Source organism: Pelecanus crispus, chromosome 22, assembly GCF_030463565.1.
Source record: "Pelecanus crispus isolate bPelCri1 chromosome 22, bPelCri1.pri, whole genome shotgun sequence".
Lineage (NCBI taxonomy): Eukaryota > Metazoa > Chordata > Aves > Pelecaniformes > Pelecanidae > Pelecanus > Pelecanus crispus.
The window spans coordinates 3246158-3259374 of NC_134664.1; the positions used below are offsets into that span (position 1 = coordinate 3246158).

At 64.4% G+C, this 13217-nt stretch overlaps 2 protein-coding genes across 2 annotated transcripts in view; one reads left to right on the forward strand and one right to left on the reverse strand.

The window, feature by feature from the left end:
* Positions 1-139, reverse strand: part of POLR3C (RNA polymerase III subunit C) — a 6277-nt gene extending 6138 nt beyond the window's left edge. The window contains exon 1 of the mRNA XM_075724610.1: positions 5-139. Coding sequence (XP_075580725.1) covers positions 5-139 — 135 coding nt within the window. The remainder of the gene's footprint in view (positions 1-4) is intronic.
* A 4175-nt stretch (positions 140-4314) lies between these two features.
* On the forward strand, positions 4315-12569 carry LOC142595635 (nuclear receptor subfamily 2 group F member 5-like). Its single transcript, XM_075724361.1, is given in 4 exon segments — positions 4315-4455; positions 4457-4637; positions 10322-10849; positions 12295-12569. Coding segments are annotated over 4 exon segments (1125 nt in total).
* The last annotated feature ends 648 nt before the right edge of the window (positions 12570-13217 follow it).

The following is a 13217-nucleotide window of genomic DNA, read 5'->3' on the forward strand; positions in this document are numbered from 1 at the left end:
CTGCCGGGGGGGGCCCGCCGTGGCCGGCGCTGTCGTCCAGGACTTGGAGGTGGCTGGGCCGCAGCGCCGCGGCTAGTTTGGCGCGGATGGCGCTGGCCAAGGGCCCCTCGGCGCCCGCGGCCCCCAGCCCCCGGCCCATGGCTGCCAGGAGGGGACCCCGCATCCGGAGAGAGACCGGGGGTGGGGGGGCTGCGAGAGAGAGATGGGGGTTAGGGGGGGGTCAGCAGGAGCAGGGCCTGAAAATGGGGGGGCGGGTGGGGTGGGGGGGTAAGGGGAGGGGGATTGAGGGGGCCCTGTGGGACCAGACCCTGTAAATTTGGGGGTGGGGGGGGGAGCACAGGGGGTTAAGGGGAGGAGGATTTGGGGGGGCTCTGCAGGACCAGACCCTGTAAATTCAGGGGTGGCGGGGGGGGGGCACAGGTGGTTAAGGGGGGGGTGTTGGAGGGCTCTGCAGGACCAGACCCTGAAAATGGGGGTGGCAGGAGGTGGGGGGGCACAGGGGGGCTAAGGGGAGGGGGATTTGGGGGGGGCTCTGCAGGACCAGACCCTGTAAATTTGGGGGGGGTGTGCACGGGGGGATAAGGGGAGGGGGATTGGGGGGGGTCTGCAGGACCAGACCCTGTAAATTTGGGGGGGGGTGCACAGGGGGATAAGGAGAGGGGGATTGGGGGGGGTCTGCAGGACCAGACCCTGTAAATTTGGGGGGGAGGGGTGCACAGGGGGATAAGGAGAGGGGGATTTTGGGGGGCCCTGCAGCACCAGAGCTCATTTTTGGGGGTGGCAGGAAAAGGGGGGGCACAGGGGGGTTAAGGGGAGGGGGATTTGGGGGGGCCCTGCGGGACCAGCCCCCAAAACCGGGGGTACGGGGGGGGGGGGGGTGTCACAGGGCAGTGCAGGGCCCAGGGGTGAGCTCGGGCTTTTGGGGGGGGGGGGAACCCCCAACCCCCCCCCCCCCGTATGCCGTGCAGGGGGGGCACCCCCAACCCCCCCTGCCCCTGTGCAGTGCAGGGGGCACCCCCCAAACCCCCCCCGTATGCGGTGCAGGGGGGGCTCCCCCAAACCCCGCGGCCCTCACCCGAGCGCGCGCCGGCCCCGCTCCGCTGCTGAGCCCGCTGGGAAATGGCGGCAGCCCCGCCCCTCCCGTCACGTGATCCCGGCCCCCGTCACGTGATCCGGGTCCCCGTCACGTGATCCCGGCCGGGCTACAGCTCCCTGTCCCCATCCCCGTCCCCATCGCTGGGGACTCGGCCCTGCACCCCCTGTCCCTGTCCCCACCCCTGCACCCCCCACCCCTGTCCCCTCTCCCTGGGGACTCGGCCCTGGAGCCTCCATCCCCGTCCCCATCCCCATCCCATCACATCCCATCCCTGTCCCTGTCCCCATCCCATCACATCCCATCCCCGTCCCCATCCCTATCCCTGGCCCCATCCCTGGCCCTGGCCCTGGCCCTGGCCCTATCCCATCCCATCCCATCCCATCCCCATCCCCATCCCCATCCCATCCCTGTCCCCATCCCTGTCCCTGTCCCCATCCCCATCCCCATCCCATCCCCATCCCCATCCCATCCCCATCCCATCCCCATCCCATCCCTGTCCCCATCCCTGTCCCCATCCCCATCCCCATCCCCATCCCATCCCTGTCCCCATCCCTGTCCCTGTCCCCATCCCCATCCCCATCCCATCCCATCCCCATCCCCATCCCATCCCATCCCCATCCCATCCCTGTCCCCATCCCATCCCCATCCCCATCCCCATCCCCATCCCCATCCCATCCCATCCCCATCCCATCCCCATCCCATCCCTGTCCCCATCCCTGTCCCTGTCCCCATCCCATCCCCGTCCCCATCCCCGTCCCCCGTCCCCATCCCTGTCCCCATCCCATCCCATCCCGTCCCTGTCCCTGTTCCCATCCCATCCCATCCCATCCCATCCCATCCCATCCCATCCCATCCCATCCCATCCCCTCCCCTCTCCCTGGGGACACGCCCCTGGCCCCTCCGTCCCCGCCCCCGGGTCCCCCCCGGCCCTAAACCCAGGGCCCACCCAGGCCCCGCCCCCTCTCCCGAAGGCCCCGCCCCCTCTCCCGAAGGCCCCGCCTCCCCTTGAGCCCCGCCCCCTCATCTTGGACCACGCCCTCCCCTGCTTCTCCCCGCCCCGCCCCGCTCTGATTGGCTGCGAGCCTCCGCTTCCCCCCCCACCCGGCGCTAAGCCCCGCCCCCCTCATGCCCTTATATGGCGCGGCGGGCGGCCGAGGGGCGGGGCGTGCTGGCGGCGGGGCCACGTGACCCGCAGCGGACGCGGGTGGGGACCGTGCGTGCGGGGGGGGGGGGGGGCGGCACGCGTGGGCACACACACGCGCGCGCGCGCGCTCATTTCCCGCCACGCCCGCGCGCTCGTTGCACACGCGGGCCCGCGCACACGCGACCCACGCCCGGCTCCCGGCGCCCACGCACAAACTGCACCCCCCCCCACCCCCCCCCCAGCTCCCTGCACCCCCCACCCCCCCCGCGTTGCACGGACACCCGTGGGCGCCCCCCAGCACCCCCCGGCGTGCCCACGGACACGCGCACCCCCCCCTTGCACCCCTCCGCGCACACCCCACGCCCCCAGCCCCGCCCCGCAGCGCGCCCGGTTCCCCCCCCCCCCCCGTGGGGCGGGGAGGGGGGCGGGTCCTCCCTGCCGCCCCCCGGGGGTGGGGGGGGGGGGTCGGGCCGGTTCCCCGCGGGGGCCGTGACCCGCGTGGGGCGGCCGAGGGCTGGGCCAGCTCCCCCCGGGACCACCCCGCCCCGGGAGCTCCCCCCGCGACCCCGCCCCACGGGAGCCGGCCCCCCCCGAGCCCCCCGCGGCGCCGGGCAGCCCCCGCGGGGAGGAGAATTAACTTTGCTCTTCCTCTCCGCCGCCGCCGCCGCCGCCAGTCCTTCCCCGTCCCTCCGGCCCCGCCGCACTCCGCCGGCCCTGCCCGCCCCGGCCCTCTCCCGGCGGCCGCCGCTCCGCCGCCCCCGGCTCCTTCCCAGCCCCGGCTCCCCCAGCCCGGGGGCTGCCGGCTGCGGGGGTCCCCCCTCCCTCCCGGACCCCCCTCTCCCTCCCCAGACCCCCCTCTCCATCCCGGTTCCCTTCTCCATCCCCGGTTCCCTTCTCCATCCCCGGGGTCCTCTCTCCATCCCGGGGGCCCCCCTCTCCATCCCGGGGTCCCCTCTCCATCCCCCGACTCCCCCTCTCCATCCCGACTCCCCCTCTCCATCCCCGGTTCCCTTCTCCATCCCCGGGGTCCCCCCTCTCCATCCCCCGACTCCCCTCTCCATCCCCCGACTCCCCTCTCCATCCCGGTTCCCTTCTCCATCCCAGACCCCCCTCTCCATCCCCGGTTCCCTTCTCCATCCCCGGTTCCCTTCTCCATCCCCGGGGTCCCCTCTCCTGCCGGAGGTCCCCTCTCCATCCCGGGGTTCCTTTCCCACCCCTCCATCCCGGGGCTCCCCTTCTCTATCCCAGACTCCTCTCCCCATCCCGATTCTCCTTTCCCACCCCTCCATCCCCGGACCCTCCTCTCGATCCCGGATTCCCCTTTTCCATCCCCAGACCCCTCCTCACCATCCCGGGGCTCCCAGCTCCATCCCCGGACTCCCGTCTCGATCCCATCCCGATTCTCCTTTCCCACCCTTCCATTCCCGGACCCCTCCTCTTTATCCCTGGGGCTCCTTTCCCATCCCGCAATCTTCCCTTCTCCACCCCTGATTCCCCCTCTCCATCCCCCGATCCCCCTCTCCATCCCCAGACTCCTTCCTCCATCCCGGGGGGCTCCTTTCCCACCCCTCCATCTCCGGACTCCCCCCTCGATCCCGGATCCCCCCTCTCCATCCCCGGACCCCCCCTCCACCCCGGGGGGCTCCTTTCCCACCCCTCCACCCCCGGACCCCCCTCTCCATCCCCAAACCCCCCCTCACACCGGGGGGCTCCTTTCCCACCCCTCCATCCCCAAACCCCCCCCTCCACCCCGGGGGGCTCCTTTCCCACCCCTCCACCCCCGGACCCCCCTCTCCATCCCCAAACCCCCCCCCTCACACCGGGGGGCTCCTTTCCCACCCCTCCATCCCCAAACCCCCCCCCTCCACCCCGGGGGGGCTCCTTTCCCACCCCCTCCATCCCCAAACCCCCCCCTCCACCCCGGGGGGCTCCTTTCCCACCCCTCCACCCCTCTCTCCCCCCCCCGGACACCCCCCCCCCCACTCCGGGCTCCTCTTCCCCTCCACCCCCATCCCTCCCCCCCCCGGCCACCCCCGTTCCCCCGGGGGCCGCTCCCCCCCCTCCCCGACCCAGCATGGCCCTGACGGCGGGGCCGTGGCCGGAGCCTCCTCTTCCTCCTCCTCCTCCTCCTCCTCCTCCTGCCGCCGCCGCCGGGGGCGCGGAGGCGGCGGGGGCGGCTGCGGGGGATTGCCTGGTGTGCGGGGACAAGGCGAGCGGGGAAGCACTACGGGCAGTTCACCTGCGAGGGCTGCAAGAGCTTCTTCAAACGCTCCGTGCGCCGCAACCTCTCGTACAGCTGCCGGGGGGGCCGGGACTGCCCCGTGGACCAGCACCACCGCAACCAGTGCCAGTACTGCCGGCTCCGCAAGTGCCTGCGAGTGGGCATGCGGCGGGAAGGTGGGAGGGGGACTGGGATGGGGACTGGGACGGGGGAGAGGGGACTGGGGTGGAGGAGAGGGGACTGGGGTGGAGGAGAGGGGATGGGGATGGAGGAGAGGGGACGGGAAAGAGGGAGCAAAGATGGGAAAGAGGGAGCAAAGATGGGAAAGGACGAGAAGGGATGGAAAAGAGGGAGCAAAGATAGGAAAGAGGGAGAGGGGACAGGGAAGGAGAAGGGACGGAAAAGGAGGAGAAGGGACAGAAAAGGAGGAGAAGGGACGGAAAAAGAGGGAGAAGAGATGGAAAGGAGGGAAAGGGATGGAAAGGATGGGAGAGAAGAGATGGAAAGGAGGGAAAGGGATGGAAAAGAGGGAGAAGAGATGGAAAGGAGGGAAAGGGATGGAAAAGGGAGAAGAGATGGAAAGGAGGGAAAGGATGGAAAAGGAGGGAGAAGAGGATGGAAAAGAGGGAGAAGAGATGGAAAGGAGGGAAAGAATGGAAAGGAGGAGAAGGAAATGGAAAAGAGAGAAGAGTAAAGATGGAGAAACAGGGAGCAGAGGGGACAGGGAAGGGAGGAGAAGGGATCGGAACAGGAGGGAGAACGGATGGAAAAGAAGGAGAGGGGATGGAGAGGGGAGAGAGGGGATGGAAAGGAGAGGGGATGAAAAAGAGGGAGCAAGATGGAAAAGAAGGAGAGGGGATGGAAAAGGAGAGGGAATGGAAAAGGAGAGGGGATGGGGAAAAAGGAGAGAAGGTGGAAAATAAGCGAGAAGGGATGGGGAAGAAGGCCGCGGGGTCGGGCTGGGCCATCTCAGTCCCTTCGTTCGTCCGCTTGTCCCCCGGTGGGAGGGAGGAGAGGAGAGAGGGTGCAGAAGGAGAGAGGGTCGGAAGACAAGGAGAGGGGATGGAAAGGGGGAGCAGAGATGGAAAAGAAGGAGAGGGGATGCGAAGAGGGAGAGGCTGGAAAAGACGGGAGAGGGGATGGAAAAGGAGAGCGTGCAAAAGAGGGAACGGGTGCTAAAAAGAGACCGGGCGAGCGCGAGGAAGAGCGAGAGCAAAGGCAGAAAAGAAAGGGAGGGGGAAAAAGCGGAAAAGAGCAAGAGGGAGCAAAAAAGGGAAGAAAAAGGGGGAAGGGAGGGGAAAAAAAAGAAGAGGAAAAAGTGCAGGAAGAAAAAAGAGAAAGGGGGGGAAAGGAGCAAGTGAACCCGAGGTGGAAAGACAAACGAGAAGGAGAAAGGTGAGAATGGGAGAGAGCAAAAAAAGAGAAGGCAAAAAGAAAAAGAGAAAGCAAAAAGAAAAAGAGAAAGCAAAAAGAAAAAGAGAAAGCAAAAAGAAAAAGAGAAAGCAAAAAGAAAAAGAGAAAGCAAAAAGAAAAAGAGAGAGAAAGAAAAGGGAAGGGAGAGAAAGAGAAAGCAGCCCTGAAGAAAGAGCGAAAGTAAAAGGAAGAAAGTGAAAGTGGGTGAGAAGTGGAAGGGGCTGGCAGGGAAGGAAAGAGAAGGAAAAAAGGGGGGGAAAGAGAAAGAGAAAACTCCTCTCCCTCTTCGCTTTCCCTTTTCCTTCGCTCCTTGCCCTCCCTCCGGCCCCAGCACCCGGGCACAGAGCATCCCCCGGCCGGGGAGACGCTTCGCCCCCCGGCGCCGCCGAGCCCCCTCGCCCGCCTCCGTCCCCCCCCGGGGCTCCAGCTCGCGCCTTTTTTTTTCATTTTTGCAACCCCAAATTCAGCCTCACCCCCCCCGTTAGCGACCCCGGGGCTCCCTCCTCTCCCCGGCTTCGCCTTCCAGGGATGAACCCAAACCCCCGCAGTTGGGTTCTTTTTTTTTTTTTGGCTTTTCCCATGGGAAAGGGAACCCATTTCTCCTTCCACTTCATCATATCGTCGGCTAAACTCCCCTTTTCAACTTTAAATTTCTCTTGGGCTTAGCTTAGGCTGGGTTTGTCGGTCAGGCTCTACGCCGACGTGAGGACAATTTACTTTTCCTCCCCGTTATACGTAGCCCAGGGACGCGGCTGTTCAAAAACCCGGGGATTAGAGGGCAATAATACAGATATTCTTTCAAAGATTAAGAATTCCGCTTTTTGGGAGGAGCATCCGGTAAATCTGAAGTTAATTAGACTGAATACTTAGCGTGACCGGGATTTAAATCGCATTTCAAGCTCCCAGCGATGTGCCGTGTGCCGGTCCCTCTGCCTCCAACCAGCCCCATCATCCCGTCTTGGGTTGATTTTATTTTATTTTATTTTTTCTCCAAAAAGCAGCAGCTTTAAAGCAGTTTTTTTTGGGTTACAAAGCCCGAAATGGTGTGTTGGAGCATGGGCTTCACCGCCGTGCCGAAACCTCGGCGCCGAATCTCTGCCACGCAGCACCCTCCCTGCTTGAATAAGGAGCTGGGGGGGGGGGTTTCTTATTTATATTCGAGGTCCTTATTTATAAATTTAGCATTTAGAAATAATTATAGCGAGGGCCCGGGCTGGGCTCAGCCGCTTGATCTGCAAACGGGGGATTTATTCCGCAGCACCGACGGGTTGGTCGGTCCTTTGGCAATGGCAGCGACGCGCCCCACCCGGCAAGTCGCCTTTTATTTAGCATTTAAAAAAAAAAAAAAAAATCCCCACAGTTCAAAAGTTGCCTTTTCTAGCATTAAAAAAAAAAAAATCATAAAATTTCAGAAAAGGTGGAAAATTGCTGTGGGAAGTGGGAAAGGGATGCCCCGGCATCCCGGTACGGCCGTGGCATCGCACAAATAAATGAATGAAGTGCAGCCAGGGTCAGGGACAAAATCAGCTCAAGGCGAACCCTGGATTTTCCCTTTTCTTCCCCAAAAAGGCTGGTTGGACGCCGGGGCGGGTGGTGGTGGCGGATTTTGCAGCGGTCCTGGGCGCAGCAAGACCCTCTCAAGCAAAGCTCTGGAGCCGGGGATGAAATCCCTGGGGAAAGAAAAAAAAAAAAAGAAAAATCCAGTGAATTCCCTGCCCTGGAGAAACCACGCTCGGCGGGGTCATCCGGGGTCAGATTTGGGCTTTGGTGCTTTTTGGTTTTTTTTTTTTTTTCTTCTTCTTTTTTATCTTTGTTTTAATTCAGAATTGCCACAAGCCGCTTGCTGCTGGTTAACGCCGGCATCCGGCGCGATGGGCACGGTGCGGCGGATCCCCTGGCACGGCGTTATTCCCCCCCACCCCCCGCCCCGCACCCCTTCTTGGCTCGGATTTTTGGGGGGGCTCCCGGCTTCCCGGAGATGCGCGCCAAGCCGCCGCGGGATGCGGCAGCTCCAGGCGTGCGGAAACGCCGCGGATGCCCGAAAGATGCCCACGGAAAAGCACCTCGGAGCGTGGCGGGGGGGTTAAACCTTCCCGGGGATTTAATTTATTGGGCTCGGCTGCTCTGTGCCTCAGTTTCCCCATCATGCCATCGCTGGCTGGGCCGGAGCAGGGATGCTCCAGCGTGAGTTGGGGTGCCCCGAATCCGCCGGCTCACGCTCCCCGTGATGCTCCTTATCCCGGCGTTCCCAGCTGGCAACTGGTACCGAATCCGGTGCCGAATCCGGTGCCGAAACCAGCAGCTCGGGAGCCGAGCGCTGAATTTATTCCCGAAGGATGCCCGGGGTGCAAGCCCCGGGCGCGGGATTTAGCTGGGAAGGCAGATTAAATTTTGGCTTCCTGAAAATCATCCGGGATGAGACACGGGAGCGTGAGGCCTGATCCTGCAGCCGGGCCAGGGGAGCGGGTTTTTGGGGTTTTGGGGGTTTTCGGGATTTTTCCCGAGCTGCCAGCGCTTGGGTGAGCCGGGGTGGACGGAACCCTCCGTGGCGGCTCCCGTGGCTTTTTTGGGCTAAAAAAGCCTCGTTTTCTTCCAGGACACACCCGATGGTTTGAAGCAATTGTTTTATCCAAAAAAAGGGGGGGGGAAAAAAAGGGGTTGGGGGTTCGGGGTGATGCAAAGGGGGTTTGGGGTTCGTGGAGGAGCAAAGGGGGTTTGTGGTGATGCAGAAGGGATTTGGGGTGGTGCAAAGGGGGTTTGGGGGTTCAGGGTGGTGCAAAGGGGGTTCAGGGTGGTGCAGAAGGGATTTGGGGTGATACAAAAGTGGTTTCGGGGTTCGGGGTGATGCAAAGGGGTTTTGTGGTGATGCAGAAGGGATTTGGGGAGATGGAAAGAACGTTTGGGGGGTTTGGGGTGATGCAGAAGGGATTTGGGGTGACACAAAGGGGGTTTGGGGGTTCAGGGTGATGCAAAGGGGGGTCGTGGTGATGCAGAAGGGATTTGAGGTGGTGCAAAAGTGGTTTTGGGGTTCGGGGTGATGCAAAGGGGGTTCATGGTGATGCAGAAGGGATTTGGGGTGGTGCAGAGGGGGTTTGGGGGTTTGTGGTGGTGCAAAGGGGGTTCACGGTGATGCAGAAGGGATTTGGGGTGGTGCAGAGGGATTTGGGGTGATGCAAAAGTGGTTTTGGGGTGATGCAAAGGGGGTTCGTGGTGGTGCAGAAGGGATTTGGGGTGATACAAAAGTGGTTTCGGGGTTCGGGGGTGATGCAAAGGGGGTTCATGGTGATGCAGAAAGGATTTGGGGTGGTGCAAAAGTGGTCTGGGGGTTCATGGTGATGCAGAAGGGATTTGGGGTGGTGCAAAGGGAGTTTGGGGGTTCATGGTGGTGCAGAAGGGATTTGGGGTGGTGCAAAGGTGTTTTGGGGGTTCATGGTGGTGCAGAAGGGATTTGGGGTGGTGCAGAGGGGCTTTGGGGGTTCGTGGTGGTGCAAAGCGGGGTCGTGGTGATGCAGAAGGGCTTTGGGGTGATGCAAAGGGGGTTTGGGGGTTCGGGGTGCAAGGGGGGGCTGTATGGGCAGCGAGGATGGGGCCGCACCCAGCGAACGCCGCCGGGGCGGTGCCGAGCAGAGGGAGTGTTTGGGGAGAGCCGGGGCCGCACGCTGCACCCCGAGGGCGGGGGCGAGAGCGGGGGGGGAGGCCCCCCAGCACCCCGCTCCTGGGGGACCCCCACTCCCTGGGGACCCCCGTTCCCACGGCCCCCGATCCCGACCGCTGGCTGACACCGGGGACTGTCACGCCGCATTAGGCTAAGCCTGGCTCAGAGCTTGCCCCCGCTGCGGGGGGCGGCGATGCCGGAGGGCACCGGGGAGGAGGAGGAGGAGGAGGAGGAGGAGGAAGCCGGACCCCCACCCGCTGCATGGCATCGCCCAGATTTAAAAAAAAAAACCACCCAGTCTGAGGGTTGTGGTTTTGTTTTTTTTTTTTTAAGCCCAAAGTGCGAAAATCTCAAGGGGCTGGCACTTTGCGGGGGGCACCCACAGGGTCGCCTTGGGGTCCCACGGTAGCGCCAGCCCCTTGCAAGAAGGGGGTGACCCCCAAATGCTCGCACGGGCCCCCCCCCCCCCCCCCAAATCCGGCATGCCGTATTTTATGGCCGTCCTGGCTGTCTTCATCCAGGAGCTGGCGGACGGCTGAGCCCCGGTGCATCGCACTGCGGGGGTCACTGGGGGGGTGGTGGGGGGGGGGCTCGTCCCCACCACGGGTGGCACGTCCCCCTCTAACATGGGTGGGGGCACCCACGGGCTTTTGCAATCCATCCCTAGGGCCGCTCTAGCACCCACCGTGCACCCCGGCGTGTTTAATCCCTGGGGAATGGGGGGGGGGGGACACACACGGGTGACGGCGCCGGGGGGGAGTTGGGGTGCTGACCTCCTGCTCCCCTCCGCAGCCGTGCAGCGGGGCCGCATGGCTCACGCCCCCAGCAGCCCCGGCCAATACCCCCTGGTCCCTGGGGACCCCTACGGCGGCCACGGCTACTTAAGCGGCTTCATCTCGTTGCTGCTCCGCGCCGAACCGTACCCGCCGGCTCGCTACGGCGCCCAGTGCCTGCAGCCCAGCGGCGTGGTGGGCATCGAGAGCATCTGCGAGCTGGCCGCTCGCCTCCTCTTCAGCGCCATCGAATGGGCCAAGGGCATCCCCTTCTTCCCGGACTTGCAGCTCTCGGATCAAGTGGCTTTGCTCCGCTTGGGTTGGAGCGAGCTCTTCGTGCTGAACGCGGCGCAGTCGGCGTTGCCGTTGCACGCCGCGCCCTTGCTGGCCGCCGCCGGGCTCCACGCCGCCCCCATGGCCGCCGACCGCGTGGTGGCCTTCATGGACCACATCCGCCTCTTCCAGGAGCAGGTGGAGAAGCTGAAGGCGCTGCACGTCGACGCCGCCGAGTACGCCTGCCTCAAGGCCGTGGCACTCTTCTCCCCCGGTGAGGGGGCGGGGCCGAGAGGGGGAGGGGCTTAAGGGGGTGGGGTTGGGGGTGGGGCTTGATGGGGTGGGGTCCCAGGGGGTGGGGGGTGGCCGGTGGGGTGGGCATCAATGGGTGTGCAGGGAATGAATGGGCTGGGGGTGACTGGGTGGGGCAAAATGGGGCGTGGCTAAATGGGGTGGGGTCCCAAAGGGGTGGGGCTTAATGGGGTGGGGTCCCAAGGGGTGGGGCTTGATGGGGTGGGGTCCCAAGGGGGTGGGCATCAATGGGTGTGCAGGGAATGAATGGGTTGGGGGTGACTGGGCGGGGCTTAAATGGGTGTGGCTTAATGGGGAGGGGCTTAAGGGGGTGGGGTTGGGGGTGGGGCTTGATGGGGTGGGGTCCCAGGGTGTGGGGGGTGGCCGGTGGGGTGGGTGTCGATGGGGGTGCGGGGAATGAATGGGCTGGGGGTGGCTGGGCGGGGCGAAATGGGGTGTGGCTAAATGGGGTGGGGTCCCAAGGGGGTGGGGCTTAATGGGGTGGGGTCCCAAATGGGTGGGGTTCTGATGGGGTGGGGCTTAATGGGGTGGGGTCCCAAGGGGGTGGGCATCAATGGGTGTGCAGGGAATGAATGGGGCTTTATGGGGCGGGGGTCCAAGGGGGTGGGGTCCCAAAGGGGTGTGCAGGGAATGAACGGGCTGGGGGTGACTGGGCGGGGTTTAATGGGGTGTGGCTTAAGGGGGTGGAGTCCCAAGGGGGTGGGGTCCCAAGGGGGTGGGGTGCTAAAGGGGTGGGGTCCCAAGGGGGTGGGCATCAATGGCTGTGCAGGGAATGAATGGGTTGGGGGTGACTGGGCGGGGCTTAATGGGGCGGGGCTTAATGGAGTGTGGCTTAGTGGGGAGGGGCTTAAGGGGGTGGGGTCCCAAGGGGGTGGGGTCCCAAGGGGGTGGGGTCCCAAAGGGGTGGGGTCCCAAGGGGGTGGTCATCAATGGGTGTGCAGGGAATGAATGGGTTGGGGGTGACTGGGCGGGGCTAAATGGGGTGTGGCTTAATGGGGTGGGGTCCCAAAAGGGTGGGGTCCCAAAGGGATGGGGCTTAATGGGGTGGGGGTCCCAAGGGGGTGGGGTTCTGATGGGGTGGGGCTTAATGGGGTGGGGTCCCAAGGGGGTGGGCATCAATGGGTGTGCAGGGAATGAATGGGTTGGGGGTGACTGGGCGGGGCTAAATGGGGTGGGGCTGGGATGGAGCTTTAACGGGGCGGGTATAGGGGGGCGGAGCTTAAGGGGGCGGGTATGGGGGCGGAGCTTAACGGGGCGGGTATAGGGGTGGGGCTTCACGGGGTGGGGCTCCCAAAGGGGTGGGGCTGCTGGGGCGGGGCCGGGCGCTGGGCTCATGAATGGGCTGGGCAAGCGCGGGCGGCGCGAAAGGGGCGGGGCCGGGCCTCAGTTTCCCCTGGCCGGCGGCAGACGCGGTGGGGCTATCGGACCCGGGGCAAGTGGCCGGCCTGCAGGAGAAGTCGCAGTGCGCGCTGGAGGAGCACGTGCGGCGGCAGCACCCCAGCCAGCCCAGCCGCTTCGGGCGCCTGCTCCTGCGCCTGCCCGCCCTCCGCAGCGTGTCCGCCCCCGGCATCCAGCAGCTCTTCTTCAGCCGCCTGGTCGGCAAGACCCCCATCGAGACCCTCATCCGCGACATGCTGCTGGCCGGAGCCACCCTCAACTGGCCCTACGGCCCCATGCAGTGACACCCGCCTGCCCCTCCCCGCGGTGGGGACCCCCAGGAAGGGACCCCCAAAATGGTGACCCCCCCCAAGGATGGGGACACCAAGGTTGGGACCCCAAGGATGGGATCCCAAAGATCGCACGAAGGATGGGGACACGAAGGATGGGGACATGAAGGATGGGGACACGAAGGATGGGGACCCCAAGGATGGGATCCCAAAGATCGCACGAAGGATGGGGACATGAAGGATGGGATCCCAAAAACGGTGACCTCCAAGGGTGGGAACCCCAAGGTTGGGACCCCAAGGATGGGATCCCAAAAATGGTGACCCCCCCCAAGGATGGGGACCCCAAGGATGGGATCCCAAAGATCGCACGAAGGATGGGGACATGAAGGATGGGATCCCAAAAACGGTGACCTCCAAGGGTGGGAACCCCAAGGTTGGGACCCCAAGGATGGGATCCCAAAAATGGTGACCCCCCCCAAGGATGGGGACCCCAAGGATGGGATCCCAAAGATCGCACGAAGGATGGGGACATGAAGGATGGGGACACAAAGGATGGGGACACGAAGGATGGGATCCCAAAGATCGCACGAAGGATAGGGACACGAAGGATGGGGACGCCCAAGGATGGGATCCCAAAAGTGGTGACCTCCAAGGGTGAGAACC